This window comes from Bacillus rossius, chromosome 7 (genome assembly GCF_032445375.1).
Source record: "Bacillus rossius redtenbacheri isolate Brsri chromosome 7, Brsri_v3, whole genome shotgun sequence".
NCBI classification, from domain to species: Eukaryota; Metazoa; Arthropoda; class Insecta; order Phasmatodea; family Bacillidae; genus Bacillus; species Bacillus rossius.
Window position 1 is genome coordinate 41,478,618 of NC_086335.1, and position 19,751 is coordinate 41,498,368.

A 19,751-nucleotide genomic window follows, 5' to 3' on the forward strand; every position below is an offset into this window, starting at 1 on the left:
TTTAAAACATATCTGGCAAACCCAACCTCAAGAAGTAAATCACTAAGATTTTTTTTAAAAATACAAATTAAAATATAGCCATACAGTCTTACAGATTGAATACATTGCACAATTAATACAAGATCACAAGAGATGAAACAATTATATAAATTAAGTAATTCAAGCTTACTTTGATTCAAATATGAGCATTTTTACAAGCCCACAAAATTAGTTATGTATGTATTTGTTTTAGTTGACCTCAACATCTCGTTCACAGTGAGGTCATACAGATGGTGTTGAGCACGCAGTTCGGCAGAGAGGTCTGGTTGTAACATGGCATAATTACTGCCTACTGCAATTAACTGAGGATGTGTTATGTTGCTGATGTTTTCTTATTGTTTCATTATTAATACATACTCATCTATTATGCATAGGCATTTAGGTATTTTGTTTGTGATTAAATATTAATTATGTTCAGGTTTTATTTTTTATTACCTATTTTTTTCACTCTAATTTGTTTGGTCAGTTAAAATTAATATGTCTATTAATTACATTTTTACAATTATAAAGCATCTTCTGGTTAGTGAGACTGTAACATTCTAGAAGGTTTAAAAAGAATAGAAGACACTGGCATATCACTCTGTCACCAGTTTGTTATTTTTCACACCTCAAGTTAGAGCATTGTTGGGAAAACCCAGCATATAGGCACATAACTGCGCAGCAATGGACTAGAAATTTTGCTGGGTGCTGCCTCGCCAGGCAATCAAAACGAACCTTGAGGTGAAGTGATACAGATTTCCAGACTTTCAGAAAAAAATTCTAGTAGTATATTATTCCTTATGTAGTCATATTTCCGGTTGTGTATTATGATTGTCGGTTGACACACAGGGTTGCCTCCCCTTTGTTTTCACCTTTGTAAGGGAAGACACTTCGTAGTTCAACTAGTTGTTGCTCGATTGTTGTCTCCTGCGGTCACATAGTCAGCATCTCACCGAAATATAATGTAAAAGTCGTGAAGAGAGAATTTCACGTCTGCTGATCGGGGCCAGGCTGAATCTTAACTTTTTTAAAATTATTTTTTCAACTTTTAACTCGAAATTTGACCCCAGGCGTCAGCATCTGCCCAAGGTAATTGTTACCCTACCGGGATATTTTCCGTGGATTATTGGTACCATTGTTAAAAGTAAAACAAAGGGACTTAATTTAATTATAATTGAGTAACGAGCTACAGTGAAAATGTGCAGAAAATCATCTGGACATGTAAGTTGTGATTGGCATTTTGTTTTGAGAAAATAATAAACCAAAAGACTGTGCATAAAAAAATTTTATTTGAAATTTCTAGCCGAAAAACTACTCAATTTAGAGAATAATTTACCCTCAATGTTGGCAACAAAATGAAATTTAAAACGAAACTTCAAAATCATCATATGTAAACTTTTCAAGTGATTAAAGTGTTTTGTTACTATTCTGGTTGCTTAGCCGGCCCAACCTGGAATGTAACATGGTGGCTGACTGTACAACACCCCAGGGCGTGCCAGCTATCCTCCCCCTTGGATGCAGAGGAGGGGAGCACACATTGAGTACATAGAATTGTGATAAAACCAAAATAAAATCGAAATGCATGTCAATACACCATATTACAACAAAAACAAAATTCAAGGTAATACACCACACAACACCATAGTGCAATTAAAATCATGAAATTAAACAGCATTTTCACTTAAAATTTAATTTTAATGAGAAATACATAATGTTTTAATAATATTAAATTCAATTGAAGTAAGTTATTTAGAATGAAGTTTGTACCACATTTTATGCAAAAAAAAATGGAAAAAGTTAACTTCTTTTTAATCTTGGAACTGTTATTAGTTACTCATTTTTACATCAAAACATTTTCACATTTTTCAAACACAAGAATACCTAAGAGATTTATTTTATTTGTTCCGAATAGTTAGACATGCTTATTATAAATCATTATATTGTAAAAGTGCATCATTTATCAGTCAAAATGACCCAGTTTTGGAGAAATTAGTATCATGGGACTTTTAAGAATATATTTGTTCAATAATATGCTATACTTTTTAATAAACAGATTTCATAAAAAAAAACAATAGCAGCAAAATCTCCTGTTTTAAAAACGAAATTGGCCTGAAAATAAAACCATAAAATATTGTCTCTATATTGTTCCAGCTAACAGGGGTGGCTGTGCGGTGCAAGTATACGGATTGCTATGCTGTATTTTGTTTCATGTGCTTGAGCAGTAATAAAACAAACCATATTATCAGACACTTGTGGTGTTACAATAATTAGTAATTACACTAATTAAAAAGCAAAATATGACGCGTGTGTGCGTCAAGAGACAGTAACACACAACAGCACAAATCAAGACTATGGGGGGAAGGAATCAGCAACGGCTTATTGTAAGGAACCGACCCAGCATTTTCCTGGAGTGATTTGGGAAACAATGGAAAACAAAAAACACCATGGCGGGACAAGGATTTGCTCCATAATAATATAGTACACCCGCCCCTCGAAGTAATGTCCTAATAATTTGTTCCAGGAAAACAGAGCGTTAATCAAAACTGTGTTAATCAAATACTTTTTTTCCATAAAAAATAAAAATACATGTTCATCAAAATAAATCATTTTACAACCACGTTAAGTTTGCTTGTTTTATTACCAATTAATCAAGACACTTCTCCCATTAAAATTAATTTACAGTACCTAATAATGTTTCCACACAAGTTTAAAGTACATTTAAATATACGTTTAAATTATGTGTGTAGATTAAACCACCTTAACTACAACTAAAGTGTAAACAAATCATGGGCCACATTTTTTACATAACAGAGCTTGGGCATGAAATTTCCTAAGAAGGTGCTAAAATATGTCTGAGTTACAAATTAATAATCTTATGACTATGAAAAAAATGTTTTAAATATAGTAAGATTAAAGAAGCTTAAACCTAACATTTTCTATTTATGAGAAACATTATTTAACCTGTAAAGTATTTTTGGCTCTGTTATTCATTACATGCTTGTCTACCATGAATAGCAAGCCACATGACTTGTACTAGCGCATCCTGGAAGGCATGTGGTAAACTAGACTTGAAACCTTCTGACTTTTTTTCACCAGAGCTGTTGCTGACTTACAAGGCATAACATAAACACTGGCTAAACACTCGGGAGTCAGTGTGCTATGTCAATCGAGCTCAAGTAGATACGTATTGCAGGAAGCGACTGGCTATTAAGGAAAGGGTAAACTATCGTTTGTTGATTCGTCATGTTATTAATTTGTTTCATTGTGTTTAACGCTACTCAAGTGTTATTGTCATTGTCAAAACATAAAAATAAAAATTCACGTAGATGAAAGTGAGTGCTACTTTGAATCTATGATACCACTACTTCAATTCAAGCAGTATATTTCGGCATCGTTACTTCAAAACCATGAAAATTGAAGAACATTACTTCGAGGGGCAGGTGTGGTTAACAAACAAGTCTATGCATATATTTACACTGTTCATTCACTGTATTCAATGTGAAAAAAAACATTAGTCCTCATGTATTAGTTTAAGAAATCAATTTTCTACAAGTATCACAGAAAAAAGTGGACCCTGTGACAATGGCAGCTTACCTTCACACCCGCGAAGAGTGACCTCAGCATATGGATTGGGGCAGGCATCGCAGCGACGTCCAATGACTCCACTGCGACACCTACACTGCCCTGTGACGGGGTCGCACTGGCTGCCGTAAGAGCCAACGGCATAGCACTCACAATCGAAACAGCGGTCAGAGTCCAGAGGCTGGTAGTGGTTCTCCTGCAAAACAGAGTGACGGTAGGATTACTGACTGCATTGTGACTTAATCATCTCTCTTTCCCCTTCTCCATTTCCTTTCAGTGTCATCCTCTCTATCGTGTTCCAACACCTAGTTCTTAGCCCCACGCCTTTTCTTTGTCTTTACCTCTCTGTCCTACTTTTATTCCTTCGCTTAATGGCTTAATGTTAAAATTTGCACACGTACATTGCAAACTTCAAGACATCTATCCTAAGTACTGAATGCTCTCCAGCTTGAAAGGCAAACATCCTTAGGTTGGATGCTGAACACTATAAAATATTTAGAAAAAAAAAACATTTTACATTTCTCTCATTAACACTTTCCCTTTACTACACTAATATTATTGTTCCCCAACTCACAAATTTTACATTCCATTCCATTCCTGATGTTTACACCACAAGAATTACATTTTCATTCTGCCTGCTTTTGGTGTGTAATTTCCGGCACAAAGAAAATCACCCTTCGACAAAGTTGAAATGCAAAAATTGTATAATGTTACGCTGGTTTTGGGCATCGGCAACTTTCTATGCATACGCTAAAAATCGCATTTAAAATATACATGAGTTATTTTTTGAAAATTCTGCTGAGACAGATGATAAAAACTTTTCAGGCATTACTCAATTATTGCTATAAGAACTATAACCAGCAACCATGGGCGTCGCAACCGGGGGGGACGGGGGGGACACGTCCCCCCCAATAATAAGTCTTCAATTTCGTCCCCTCCAATAACATATTTAGTTTCGTAGTTATATTATTAATATGATTTCTGTGATATAACCCATATGTTGCGCATGGTGCATTTAGTCCAATCGTGGTAATGTGAGCACTGTGTTTTTACAAATTTGTTCTCTGAAAATATTTTTTATAAAAAATTATATATTGCAACCAACTATAATTGGAATATTTAAGAAAGAAAAGTGCCTAAAAACCGCCTTTTTGCACCTTCAAACCCAAAATTTTCCCGGGGGAGGACCCCCGTACCCCCCCGCTTTTTTTCCCAGGGGATGGATATTCCTCAACAACTACATCAATTGCAGCCCCCCCCCCCCCCCCCCAAAAAAAAGTATATCCTTGTGACGCCCATGCCAGCAACAGAGAGTTGTCTCATTCAGAGTAAGAAAAGGACTTGTTTTCTGGGCAGTGCGGCAGCTGCCTCACCTTGCAATAGCACTCTCCCGTCGTCTTGTTGCAGTCTGCGTTGTAGCCCTTGTCCAGGTCGCAGTGGCACGGCCCGCACACGGGATACCCCCACCAGCTGGACGGGCACGGCTGGTCCAGCTTCACCTCGCAGTACTCCCCTGCAGCGGCACGCAACCCAGCACACACCCTTCACAGCCTACTGCAGGTGGCACTCACGTCTACAATCACTTACTGTACCCATCCCATGAGGAAACTATTCTGCGCTGAGTCCTTGACACAGTCAAAACTCAACTATACAAATCTGAAGGGACCACAATTTTGTCATTTTGCAATAATTAGGTGTGTACTAACCAAACTATGACAAAATTAAATCACAAAACTTGTAGCATTGCACAATGAGGATTTGTTCTATACTATATATTTTGGGTCATAAGAATATTAAGAATTACTTTGGTATGAAGGATAATAATTTTTTAATAGGTAGATAAGGATAATGGTTCAGATCTGTTAAGATTGTTATTAATCTTTGGTTAACTTTCATGGAAAGCCTTAAAGTACTTATTTCCTTGAGATACTTACCTAATTATTAATTTGTGGGTTAACTCCAGTTAATAATAATTAATTTTGATATTTGATAATTAATTTCAGTAAATTGTTTTGTTTAAAGCAGTGTAGACTATAATTTTACAGGACCTAATTTTTAAACAAAAATTTCTAATACGGTATGAATTTCAACATTGATTACTAAATTTTGAAAATTATATTTATATTTGTTGGGTAATTTAAAATTATATTGGATATTGCTAGTGTAATATTTCGAGAATAGTCTGGAAGGTACAGAAGGAAGAGTGGACAGGCGCGACACACTGGCGCCAGAAAGTTATTTTTCACTTTGTAAATGCATGTTTGGGATTTACGCGTCACATGGACGCACAGCTGCAGCGACCGTCGGGAAGGTTCTCTAGAGGCTACCACTAGCCAGCCAATTAGGGCGAGCCCTAGGGTGGAGTGATGCACCCGTCCAAATTTTCTTATATGGTCATGTTTCTGAATTCTGTACTCTGATTGGTCAGTTGGCCCACGGGGTTGCCTCCCTTGTCCTTTACAAGGGAAGGTAGTCTCGTCGACCAGGCCACTTTTGCTCGATCGTTGCCGAACCCTGTTACGTTGTCGGCAAGTCACGCCATATTATGGAAAGTTACTAAGGGACAACTTTACGCCTAGGGGCTGGGGCCAAGCCGCATTTTTTTAACCTAAATGTATATTCGGACAATTTAATTGGAAATTTAAGCCCTAGACGTCGGCATCGGCCCGACTTCGCGTGATTCCGGTCCGCGATCGACGGTACCTTGAGTTATGTAGTTAACCAAGGGACATTACTAAAATATTATTTATTTTTTTGGCGAGTGACAAGACTCCTCGACCATCAACGGCAAGATGTATGGTGCTATGGTATGTATTTGGACCTCATCCTATCAAAATTCAAAGACCTCGTAAAAATTTGTATAAGAAAAAACAAAAAACTGTGCAAGTAACAAAGCTTTCGAACTAAATTCATGTGTAAAATTGTGTACTGATGCCATGTAACGATGAGAAAAAAACATTTTTTTTTGGAAAGAAATAAACAAAGGTAATTTAATAAAATCTTTTAATTCCAAATAACGTCGAACGCAACCATCGTAATGAAAAATTCCTAAAGAACATTGTTTGTCTTTTATTACGTTTCTCTGTGTGCTTGCACACAATGTACCTTTTTTTTAAGGATTGTAAAATACAAATTTAGGATTTTAGGATGACTACACCTGTGGCTCAAAAAAAATTTTTCTGTTGTATCACACTTTAAAGGATGTAAGACAGAAGAATAAAGCAAAGGTTTACAAATCACCTACAAAATGACTTACTACCATCATTTTCAAAGAACTAAACTTCCAAGCATTTTTCCCAAACCTACGAGCCAAAGCAATGGCACCAGTATTATCATAAATGAAACTCTACATTGATTCCTTCCATTATTCTGGGAAATTTGTATTAATCATCCTTAACTAAATGTAACTATTTACCCTTGGAATAATTACAACTTTGTATTACATAATAACCATACTTTTGTATTTAACAAATTACTCATCACTGTGACTCCTATGTAATTTCTAGGGACTGTGAAAACACTTTGTATTAATGAAAGTTTTGTATGTAACTGTATTGTTATTGTGCTGCTAATACTGAAGTGTAACTGCGATATTGGTTTTTGTTTTTGCCCCTGTCCCCACTACTCAAACTATGGTGCTTGTTAGGGACAGCTCCTGGGGCGAGCAACCCCGGCCTCGTGACTAGAAGGGCCTCGCGCGAGCCGTTTCATATTTATTTTCCTTGTTTGTCTAGTTTTCTGTTCAAAAATATTAATATAATAGGGGAAAAAGGAACAATTCATATATTTTAAGATGCTGGTGAAAACCTAATTTTGTATTAAAACACCTTAAAGCTATTATTCCTCCAGATAATGATGCGATTTCAATAGAATTTTAACGTTAGAATTTAAAAAGCTACCTTGTCAGGAAAAAATCAATTTTTCTTAGCAAAAATTTGAAAAACCACAAAAGTAATTTAAGTTCCAGGTTGGCTTAAATATGCTGTTTAAAATAAATAACTCTTTTACATTTTACGTGGAGGGCGCCCCAAACCTCTTTTTTCTCTGGAGCCTATTCATACTCCCCCGTTTTCTGGTAAGGCCCTTCTCCTTAATGTTACTGCCCTGCTAAAGTAATTGGCCCAGGAACTCGCAAAGTCTAGGGCCGCCATTGCTGCTGATAGTACCGATAACGGCGATAACTAATATCCATGATACTGTTTCACACTCCTCAAGAATTCAAAAGTACAGTCATGACTCAGAAATAAATTATGATTTATAATAACATTAAATGTTTACTTATGGGTAGAGCCAAGATTTTATGGTGTTATAAAAATTAAATTAAAAATAGTGGAGCTTGTCTTTACCATCATTAAAAATTAAAACACATGTAATAATAAGAACATATCAAGCACAATTACATTGATCAACTCCTTCTACAATTTGTGGTAAGACACTTCAAATGTGTACAATAAACAATACTATTACATATATTGATGAGAGTAAGTTAAACAAAAATCTGCAACTAAAACATTCAATAATTAAAAAAAATTCAATGTTAAAAGCGGAAAATCATTATACATGTACATTCTCTTGTAATGTCTTTGTACATAACATTTTAGGGTTTTAAATAAAAACCTAAACTAAAGATTTATGAAATTTATGAAATTTAATAGCTATAATAAGGTAATTGAAGTGAATTTTGCTGCATTTTGGTTTTATGCTGTGTTATTAACTTCCATTTTGGTGTTTGGCGGTGTTTTGACTTAATTTCACTGTTATTTCGCTATTCACAATATAATCTTGCCTCTACTAATGGGAACCAACCACATAAGCCACACAATGAGGTCTATACATTAAATAAATCTGAAACCAATATTGGCTGTTATTGGTCGACTGTTAACAACACAACTTCCTAGTCACATCCAACTCACACTCGAGTAAGGCACAAATACTTGCATCACAACCTGTCCTCCAGAAACAGTACTCTCTGATACTCTGAAGTACAAATGCACAAGTGAGACTATTCTGTGTTATTAAAAAATAACTTCAATGATGCTGCCTCAGTGATGAAACTCATCTAGAGACCTGTATTACACTGTTCGTACCTGAGTATTCATCTGAATTACATTCACAGCTGTAGCCTCGAACTGTATTCTTGTCTTCTATGCACTGGCCGCCATTGGAGCAGGGATTGAGCTCACACACATTGATGCAAGAAGGGCCCACGTAACCTGTAAATTATGTGACATGCCGATTTTTTCAGTTTATTTTCTTTTGGGTACAAATAATAAAGTTATTTTCAGCAAAACATATGTTTGAAATGAATAGATAATGTCTTTGTGCCTTACACTTAGATTTCACATTATTTTTACACATTTTTAACTGAAATTGCTGTAAAAGTTGTGTGGTTTCATTCATCCACCTTGCAGATTATTATACAAGTACCAACATCCTTTTTTCCATCTAATTTCACTCATAAATATTATTTCAAACAAAGTTTTTAGAAAAATTTATTTTGAAAATTCCATTAGTTATACCTCTATGTATTGTCATATGGTAAGCTGAGACACTTATTCCAATGCACATTTTGATTTGACCATATGAACAGAATCAGATTCAAGCTGGGAACGAAAAGGAGAATAAAAACCTTGAAAAATTAAATTTACAAGCTGCATGACAATACTTTCAGGTATGATGATTAAAACTGTAACCTACTGAGCTGAAAATGACACCCATGCCTTTCACATTAGTACATATACTATGAGGTAGTAGTACCTAGGTGTTATCACATGCACATGACTCTGACCTAGCAAAGCTTACAGTAGCCATTCAGAGATACGTGACTCTAGGTTGCACTGCTGGAATACCAGTATTACAGAAGACTCCTGATTATCCGGGGTAGTTACTGGCAAGGAGTCCACGGATGATAATTTTAAATTTTTTGTTGAATGTTAAGTACCACTCGTTTGCGTTTATTATTATACATTACTGTCTAAAGATTACAACATAAAAAATTCTGTGTGACTGCTGCCTTGAAACTAGGCCGGGAACAGCCGCACTTGCCGGCGCCAACCTGAGCACGGTTCACATGGGAACACGGCTTACAGGGATGCATTTATAATTTCAAAGTTCATGATGCATACTAACACCAACTATGCTTGGCAGCATTTTTTTATCTTGAATTACAGAATATAATGCTCTACCACATCAATAGATCACCAAAAAAAAGTAAAAAAAAAAATTGGTTGTCTGTAAAGTCGGTTTACGGACGATAGTTTAACGTGACAACGTCATAACAAAACATTGATGAAATGATTGATCCAGAAGAAAAGGAAATATCATATTCGGCCTGAGACTGAGCTGTAATAGGTTTTTGCAACCAAACCATTTAGGCATTAAAAATATTATATTCTTTGAGGAAGAATTTTTTTTTAATTTTTCAATATTTTGCATGATAAAATCTTCCTCTGCATACTTTTATGAATAAAATTGTATCATTTTTATTGAATTGTCACTATTTTGTATGGATACGAAGGAGTGAAATTAAATGTGCAATTGAATTAATAAATTTACTTTTATTTGCATTCATTAATTCAAATATATCTATTACTTTTGGAATGTTGCGTGCGCCATATTTATTTTTACAAGTACAAAAAAAAATTTTAAAGCTGCCAGGTTTTGAACCAACTACCTTTAGTTTACGAGTTAAGTACGCTAACCATACGCCCACGAGGCCATACTAAGGTAATGTAGTTTCAAATGTTATATATAGATATATATTTATAAAAACTTTGTTCACAGTAGGAGTATAATATTAACACGATTTTATAACAAATACGCATCCCAAATACACCAAACTTATTTATAATGTGTTATAATATTTTTTAAAACATTGTGCAAAAGATCCCAGGTGTAATTTCAATTATTATGTGTAACTGTAAAACACCATTGTTGGTTCAAAACGTATTTGAATTTTCAACATTACTTTTAAATAACCGTACCGATTTGCTGAAAATCGGTGGACGATCGTTAAATTACATAATATTAATAATTCAAATGACGAAAATATGATTGAAAAGTCAAATCGATGGTTGTTCCAATCGAGTGGAAGAGAGATGCCACGCATGCGTACAATGAGCATGAAGAGAGATGCCACGCATGCGTACAATGAGCAAACAGAACACATCCGTAGTGGGACATCCGTAGTGGGACACTTTTTTGTGCGTGCAGCCGGCGTTCATCGATTTATTAGACGTTGTCACGTCAAAAATTAATTTTGTTTTTGTGGTTCATGTAAGTGATATATGGCACAGTTAACCCGCACGGAGATAGTCAGGAGTCGAACAACACAGTCACAAATCACAGACAGTGTTACTGGCGTCACCTGTCTGGCAGCGGCACTGGAACTGCTCCCACTGAGACACGCAGTAGCTATGGACGGGACACCTGTCCCCGGAGGCGCACTGGTCCGTCTCCACGCAACCCTCCGCAACATTCTCCTTCACCGCCGGCCTGACCAGAGACGTGTGCCCGACGTAAACGTCCTGCAGCAAGCCATGCCCACACTATCAGCCGACAGTCCCGTGGCGGGCTACCAACCCTCCCTGTGAAACCCTGATCGGCACCATCTCACTACAGACGACCTGGAGAAGGATCTGACAAACCTCTGTCCCAACAACACCTGGAGGGACACACTGGAGGCTTCTTCTTGGGGGAGACCTTAGTCTGGAGGGGCTGAGAAACTGTGACCGCTGGACAACTAACCAACCAACATGCTGCCTCTGGACTGTTATACCTGAAATCCGTTTGCTCTAATCCAGGGCTGTCGATAAAACCAAGGGCCCGAGGGCAAATAATTTTGTTAGGGTCTCTTCACATCACTTGATATACAATTTTACAAACTCCTCGATTAAATAAATACATTTAAATACTTAAAGTTACTGTGGCCATAATTGTAAATGTTCATAACTTGGAAGGTTTCCAAAAAATTTTTTAGCTATAGTCCCAAAGAATTGTAATTTTTTGTTGCACTATCAGGGTAAACACAAAAATAAAAACAAATATTTTGGAACTCAACCATGCCCCTATTGGTGCTTGGGCCTTGGGGGTCCCCCTTCCCCCACATCCCCATTCCTTCTCGATAGCTCTAGGCCTTATTTCAATAGTTTTGAAATCAACTTTTGAAAAAATCTCCACCAGTAAACTGGCAATGAATATGTCGTAGTCCCGGATATCACCCCCGTGATGCGGGTTGCGTCGTATTCTCAGGGAGGATTCAGACCTCGTGGTGGGGGAAATTAACACTATCCGAGCTACAATGATGTTTCGATAGTTTGACCACAAGTATTTATTGAGCCCTTCTCGTAATCTAGGTACATGGGCAATCCGCGGCACAACACCCGTCCCTCCGCGGAGTGAGGCTCGGCTGCACGTGTTTGGGGTTGAGCAGGCGCCAAGTGCGGACTGCACCCCCTGGTTCCGTATGCGATTGATGAACTGTCTCTGCCCCTTCCCTATCATAGCGAGAAACCAATTAAGTTGGAACGCCGTCGCCGGCAACGTAATGTCCGTCCCGTTGCGGCACGCACGTGTCCGCCGATGCGCGCAATGTCCCGCCTCTAGGAAACAAGAAAATACTTATACACAATTAAATTAGTTACAATGACGACCGACAGCGTAACACACGTGATCGCAAGATTCCCGATCCTCCGGACCCAATCTCACCAGTCATGGCTCTCGTCTCACTGCGACACTCGTCTACGTACGACCGCCTCGCTCAGCCGCCAGATGACTACTCCGTCGTTGCCCTGCGACTCTCGTCCCTTGACACGTCTGTCCTGTCCGGCCGCCAGACTCCGACTGCCCTCTCCTGCCGCGCGTCTGCCTCTCCGCCCGACCTCCCCCCAATCCGCGACACGTGCAGCGCTCAGAGAGATTCCGGGTGTTGGCCTCGGCTTCGTTGCCCGGTGACAGCAATTAAAATAAATGTCACATAATATTTAGAAAGACTTATAACAATAATGAAATTACAAAAATTACGGAAAAATAATACATAAAAATAATACATGTCCCATTATTAAATATAAAAGTAGGTTGTTAATATACAAATTAAAGTGTCACACTGCACGGGCAGGGGTGGTTCAGGAGTTGGCGCAGCATAACGGACTTTATGAGCAGGGGAGACACTTGGGTCGACGTCAAATAAACATGATCACGCTCCAGTATAAGCCCAGTTAGATTGACAGTATATGAACAAGAGTAGTTCTTTTACTTAAGATCTTATAATAAGTTCTGTGCTTACAATTATTAGCTTTTAAAATTGTTTCTGCTCATTTGTTTATGAACATTAAAATAATATTCAGTGTGGTAGCAACATTTTTATATTTACAAAAATGTAACAGTTTCATCTTGTTTAATGTATGCACACAGGTCACTACGTTCATGGAAATGCCATTTAGGGGTGTAGCACACCCGAAAACGTTCCTTTAAGCGTGAACCAGCTGCATGTATGTATCTACATACCAAACACAGTAATACAATCCACACCTTATGATTACAGTACTAGCCTCTTAAGAGGAAAACAAATAACACTGACACACTAGTGCTCACTTTCGTTATGCCCTCACATCAGTCAAAAGTTCTTATTTTGACATGTACAACTTAGCTTTCACAATCTTCCACCATTCCCTAGTTTGCCACTACATTTACAAACTGATCACCAAGTCTCACCACTGCCTCTCTCCAGTATCCAACAAAGTTGTTTTAACACCCTCACACAAAAATGTGTTTGTTATCTGTGTGTTTACAACAAGCACATTAAAATCCTATGAGTACTTGGGTTTCTGTCCACTTTATACTTAAGATTGAAATTTAAAAATAGAATTGTAATACATTTATGTGTACTAACCAGGTTCTAAAAATGTAAATACAAACAAAATATCTATAGAAGGGTTTAAATGATTGCTGGAAAATACAAGTTTATAGAAATTTATTTTCAAGTGTTTACATTTTTTCTTAAAAACATAGTTTTTTAGATCTTCAAACCCTTATAAATCTATGGTCCTCCATAAGCCATGCTGATTAAGGGGAAAAAATGGTACAAATAAAATATGACGAAAATGAAGAAACAGATAATGCAAAGTAAAGTTAACTCTTTTAATTGGTAGCTAACATTATGGCACGACTTACTACCATAAAACCTGCACAGCTGTTTTTTAAACAGTCAAATATTCAGAGAGAAATGCACATACTCAGTGCCAATTACCAAAAGAGCCAACTATTGCGTAAATTAATATATAATAATATACCTAATCAAGCATGCTCTTGTGAAGTGAATATGCGATTTCAGAGTTATTCATTCTATTTTTCTCTGCTCATTTTCATGTTCACAGAACATCAAAAGCCATTTTTAACACAGACATTACCTGAATGCATCCTTCGAAATACCCGAAGCCTTCCATCACGGAGGAATCAGGGCCTCCAATCAGGATCTTGCCAATGAACATGCCCTGCAGTATGCTGCCAGCTGGTTCAGTTATTTCTCGCTGCCCGTAGTCCAGGTTGATCCACACCTCCCCGCTCATCCACTTGACCTCCACGTGGTGCCACCTGCCGTCGCTGATGAACCCGTTCTTCAGTGTCACCACCTCGTTGCTGTAGCTGTAGTGGATCTCGCCCTCCACCAGCTAGCCAAGCACAAGCAAACACCTCACAACCATTTACAGCTGAACCTCATTAATAAACACTCTGTTAATACTAAGTGTTTTTACAGTCCCTGCAAATTTAATATGAGTGATAGTGCTACTTACTTTATTAATAAAAAAAGTATGGTTATTACGTAATACAGAGTTGTTTTTGTTACAAGGGTAAATAAATACCTGTAGTAAAGGACAAACATCCCACATTAATGTAAGAAAACAAGGTGAGTTTCAACTACAATAATCTTATTGTTCATTGTAGGTTTGAGAAAAAGTTGAGAATTTTTATTCTTCCAAGATTTTGGTAATATGTCTTCTGTAGGTATATTATAAACCTTTGCTTTATTCTTCTGTCTTTAAATTTTACGTGTGATACAGTAGAAAATATTTTTTTTGACCAACAGGAGTAGCAATTCTGAAATTGTGTTTTACAATTCCTAAAAAAATTACTGATACTCTTCCATTTCCCTAACTTTAAGACACATTTTCAATTTCCTGAGTTTATCCTGTTTTCATATTTTTCCCGTCAGTGGGAACCAAACATAAAACCATTTTGTATTATCTCAGCTATGAAGTTCTTGTGAATTTTTTACTGAAGATTTTTTTTCAAAATATCAATTATCTACTTGCCAAAATATTCATAATCTGCTAATTTTAAACATTCTGGACGTTAAACTGTAAAAACAATTCATATTATCTCAAAATGAAAAAGTTCCTTAAAATTATTTTATAGCACAAGTTTGATAGTACTATTGGTTGATGGTCTGCTCTAATGAGTACAGGTAAGTACACATCAGGGTGTTTCCAACACTAAGAGGACAATGAAGCCAGCGCTACAATGTGTCATGTCACAGCTCACCCGAAGAACTGCAGAGTTGTTCTGGCCCACTTGGATGCTCATGAGGAACGCATCCCGCTGCAGAGTTTTCACAGAGAGAGCATGCAGCCACGGGAGGTGAATGAGTCGCAGTGATGGGTTAAAAGAAAGCACACCCTCTCCTTCGAAGCGCCAAGGTGGTTTGACAGCTACAACGACACATGAACAGTGCATCACTTTACCTGATGTGGAGATACTACAGCTTACTAACGTATTTCAGTAAAAATAGATACTACGTTAACAGTAAATATCACTATCATGTTACACTATGTAATTAACATTTCTTTTAAAATATTACAAATCAAATCAATTATTTAAAACTATTTTAAAAAAATTGTGAATTTTTTAAAATCATAACATTGCCTAACAGGGCAAGAAACAATGTTATGACTATATGGATCTTGTGCAATTTTCAGGATCGAGTGTTTAAAAGTAAAGGTCAATGTCCCTAAGATGCAACATGGCTTTGATGCCCTATACAGTCTCAGAATTACCATTATCAAAAATAACAAAGAAGTTACCATGAAATACAGTTATTTATCAAGAGAAACTTTATAATGACACAAAGTTGCAAGTCTTGCAAGAGTTCGTTTAGTTAGTAGTCCAACCAAACAACCAAAATAATTTTATTCACATCCAAGAGACCAACATGAAGCTGCAGAAACACACAATAAAAATACACCACACATTGCACTCACCTTGGCTGCAGTCTTTGCCGCTGTAGCCCGTGGTGCATTCACACAAGTACGTGCCCCAGCCGTCCACACACTTCCCATCGTTCACACACGGGTTTGACATGCAGAAATCCTTCTTCTCTGGGCAGCCAGATATTGTCCCGTTATCTGCCACGTAACTGAAAGAACACAAAGAACTAGGTTCAATGCCAGTTGAGGACAGGGGCGAAGTCCAGGAAGGGAGTGTATCAGTGGTACAATAGCATGGGGTCACCATGTGAGACAGATCACGGAGCCATCTGAAGACTCTCAGTCAGGATGAGATGTTGTCAGTGTGGGTACTACTCAATTCCCCCCCCCCCCCCTCCCACTATCCATTCCAAGCTCATGTTTCCACACATTAACACAAGCGGACTCTTTAACGCATCTCACACACCTCAGTCTGTACATGCTACCACACATGGTCAAACAACAACACGTGGATTCGAGAGCGCATTTTTATAGTTCACATTACATTTCAATAAATCCACTCTTACATATGTTGTGGTTTTAAAGCACTACAGCTCTGAAGTGGCTATCAGTGAGGTCTGATCCACACATGTGGCCAGACAGAGTCTGATCCTGTTAGGTGGTTAAAGATCCAGCATGCATAATTAAATAATTAGGTGATGCTGTCTACCTTCTGGAGATAGGCCCCTGGGAAGTAACAAAAGGTTTGAAAATTAATTATGTTACAGCACTACATTATCAGTAACAAAACAAAGTGAAGTCTTCGAAGTGCTGGGTGCATCTTACCTCAATCACTGTTCACCCACTGGGAAAATGATCGTATCAGAAAAAACTGAGATAGTGTCATTGCAACACACTCTCACCATTAAGCTCATTTAAAAATGTGCCATGGAAAATATAAGGAATAATACAGAATCATACTTATTAAATTCAGCTAAGTTGCATGGAGTAACACAAACCCAATTAAGTAAACATAACAAAATAAATTTAAATAAATGCGAAAGCCTCGGGAGTCCCAGCATGTGTTGGCACAAATTTTAGAAGTGATCCTTAGATCATTTTTCAATCAAGAACATTGGATCGCAGATTGAAGAGCATAATGGTGCAATCAGCCAAAATTACTCCTCCTGAGACAAGAGAACAAGCAGATCGCTGCAAGCAGCGGACAGAAGTAAATATGCTTGCTGGCTATAAGGTGTCCTTGTTTACACCACGCCTGCAAATAATTTTTGTAATGAAGTTTTTGTAAGTTGACTGTTTCTTTCCCTGCAAATAACCAACAACTAGGGTAAATTACAAGTTTCTCGCGGTCTACAAAACCGTGCGCATCCGCTCCGCTGGTAACTATTTCCAAGAGGGCAAACCCGAGAAGGAGTGAAGATGGTTTTTTTACATTTCCAAAATTGGAATAAATTCCAATCAAAGGCATGGGCTCTGAGAGCAGAGAAATGGATACGCTGTTTCAAAATTGACAGCCGAACAGCTACGTCAAGAGGTTGAGGAAACCCATTGGGTGAATTACAGTTCACTCACAAGAAATTAAAAATCTTAACTAGCACACCTGTTGAGGTCTATGAACTTGTAATCTATGTACAGGTCACTGATGCAGCCGACAAAATCTTTCGTGTGCACTTGGAAGCTTGTGGGCAAGGAAGGCAGCCCGCCGACTTGCAGCGGCCCAGTCAGGTCGAGAAACCTGTGACAGGTTTCTGTCAACACCGCACATCTGTGGAGAAATCAAATAATTTCCAATATATTATAACTACTCACATTCAATAAGGCAAAACAAGGGCACAGTTAGTAAATATAAAAAAAGTGTGCATGGAGTTCATGCGCAACAGAAGTGAAACTTCGTGCTTATTAACAGAGATAAATTATTAGTCTTTTTAAAATTGAACAAGAGATAATAATTGAGAATAGTAAGAATGAGAGTATGATCTCAAATGAAAAAAAAAAAATATATATATATATATATATAAAACTGAGTAATAGACAAATACAAGTAGCGTTACGAGAATTCCTTAGCATTACTGCTGAATCATTTTTACCTCTCCCCAACCGTCTCCCCATCCGGAATTTACAACTAGCATATAGCATCCTACACTACGTACCTACTATCCCCCCCCCCTTTTCGTTTTCCCTTTCGATCGCTAGTGCATGCATTGGAGTGACATCGCCGCTGACGCACTCTACTCTTCTACTAGTTCCCCCACCACGTACCTAACTATTCCCCTCATGCGATCGGAATTTTCATAATGCTCAAAAATTGTAGCCCCTCAGCAAAGATGTTTCTACTTCAAAAATATATTTAATTAAGTAAATAATAAGACCAAACATTCAACCTCCCACTAAAACAATGCACACTACATTAAATGATGACTAGCATGATTAGACTCAGCTATGAGGTACATTTATGTCTTTTTATAACCTAGGTAGAAAATCTTGTTTGTATTTGTCGTAAAAACTATGCAAATATCTAGCAAGCCTAAATAAATTTTGGGAAAATTTAATTTTTAAGTATGAAAATTAAGTTTCACGTGATTTACACATTTATTACGGTTGAGGATGATTTATTCTTGAAATAATTTGGAGGAAAAAAAATGGATCCTAAAAACTAAGGAAAACGTAAATTCAGGCAACATTTTAAAAGTTATTTTGATTGAAGTATATATAATACTAGACCCCATAAAGAATGATAAAGTTGGTGAAACACAAGAAATTTGTGATAAGTGAAAATCTATATTCTATATAGGAGATAATGAACTGTGATGAAATCTGACAGTTACCAAGCAAAGGAAGAGAGAAATTAAAGGTTTGCTAGTTTAGTAACATCTAACAGAGAAATAGTGTATTACGGAGAGTTTCATAGTAACAGTAGGATAATACCTGTTTTCCAGTACTTGTACACTGCGATTGGCACATGCCCACTCTGGTCCCAGCTGGTGTCCGTACTTGGTAGCCAGCATTGTGTCACAGTCATCTATGCTTACGAGAGCACTCTGAAAAACATTCATCACAAAATAATCCACTTGATTGCAACAAGGTTTTATTTGTAGTAACACTAAAACAAATTAAAATTATATTTACTTAAAAGTTTGCAAAATAATAATTTGTAAAAACAATCAACAACTAGCATTCACTAGTTTCACACCATATTTATAACTAATGTGTCAATGCGTAGGTACCCACCTTGTTGTAGTAGTGGACGGTAACAGAATGCCAGTTCCCATCGCTCACGCCTCCCGGTATCGAAGCCACCGTGGTTGTGACGTTGGTTCCCAGTGAAAATGAGAAGTGTATGGCCCCAGATACAATCTCAAGGGCAATGAAGTCGTGTTTCTCGTTGTAGCGGCCATTATACAGCAGCAAACCTGACTCTGCTTGTGTGGCAAACCTATGGCAAAGTACGAAGTTTCATTACCAAATATTGAAAAATTTCTGCAAACAAATAATTTCCACTTCTTTCTTCTTTAAGGCTCAATTTTACCCCCCCCCCCCCCTTTTTTTTTTAATTTTTGACTGTTTACTAATTACAGATTTATATGGGGAAAAAAACTGAAAAAAAGATTACATACACAATTTGTTATGTGTTATGGCCAGTTGCACCATTAGAGTTCAGGTGTGATCTCAAGTCATAAGCTTCGTTCGACTACATTATCTGTTGCACCAATGTATTGTGAGTGCGAGACGATCATTGGGAACTGCGATGTGAACTGACTCCTGGGTTGGTTCACATCAATGATCTTGAATTGACACTGTGCAAGCAGACACGGACTTTATGCGCGTAAATTTAATTAGATGTAAAAATGACATATTATTAATAAATTGCATATCATATATAACACACATATCAAAAAATTTTACTTATTCTATTGTTACAACCTCTTCTCTCGTCAAATACCCATATTTTTT

General features: G+C 37.3%; 1 protein-coding gene across 1 annotated transcript in view; it reads right to left on the reverse strand.

Moving 5' to 3' along the window:
* The window catches only part of LOC134533908 (protocadherin-like wing polarity protein stan), a 90,242-nt gene that overhangs the window by 43,229 nt on the left and 27,262 nt on the right, over window positions 1-19,751 (reverse strand). Inside the window, exons 17-26 of the mRNA XM_063371697.1 lie at window positions 19,029-19,233; window positions 18,726-18,838; window positions 17,401-17,565; window positions 15,855-16,009; window positions 15,139-15,305; window positions 14,007-14,267; window positions 10,967-11,126; window positions 8,688-8,813; window positions 4,974-5,113; window positions 3,613-3,796 (exon numbers count right to left, since the gene is read on the reverse strand). Of these exons, the coding sequence (XP_063227767.1) occupies window positions 3,613-3,796; window positions 4,974-5,113; window positions 8,688-8,813; window positions 10,967-11,126; window positions 14,007-14,267; window positions 15,139-15,305; window positions 15,855-16,009; window positions 17,401-17,565; window positions 18,726-18,838; window positions 19,029-19,233 (1,676 nt within the window). The remainder of the gene's footprint in view (window positions 1-3,612; window positions 3,797-4,973; window positions 5,114-8,687; window positions 8,814-10,966; window positions 11,127-14,006; window positions 14,268-15,138; window positions 15,306-15,854; window positions 16,010-17,400; window positions 17,566-18,725; window positions 18,839-19,028; window positions 19,234-19,751) is intronic.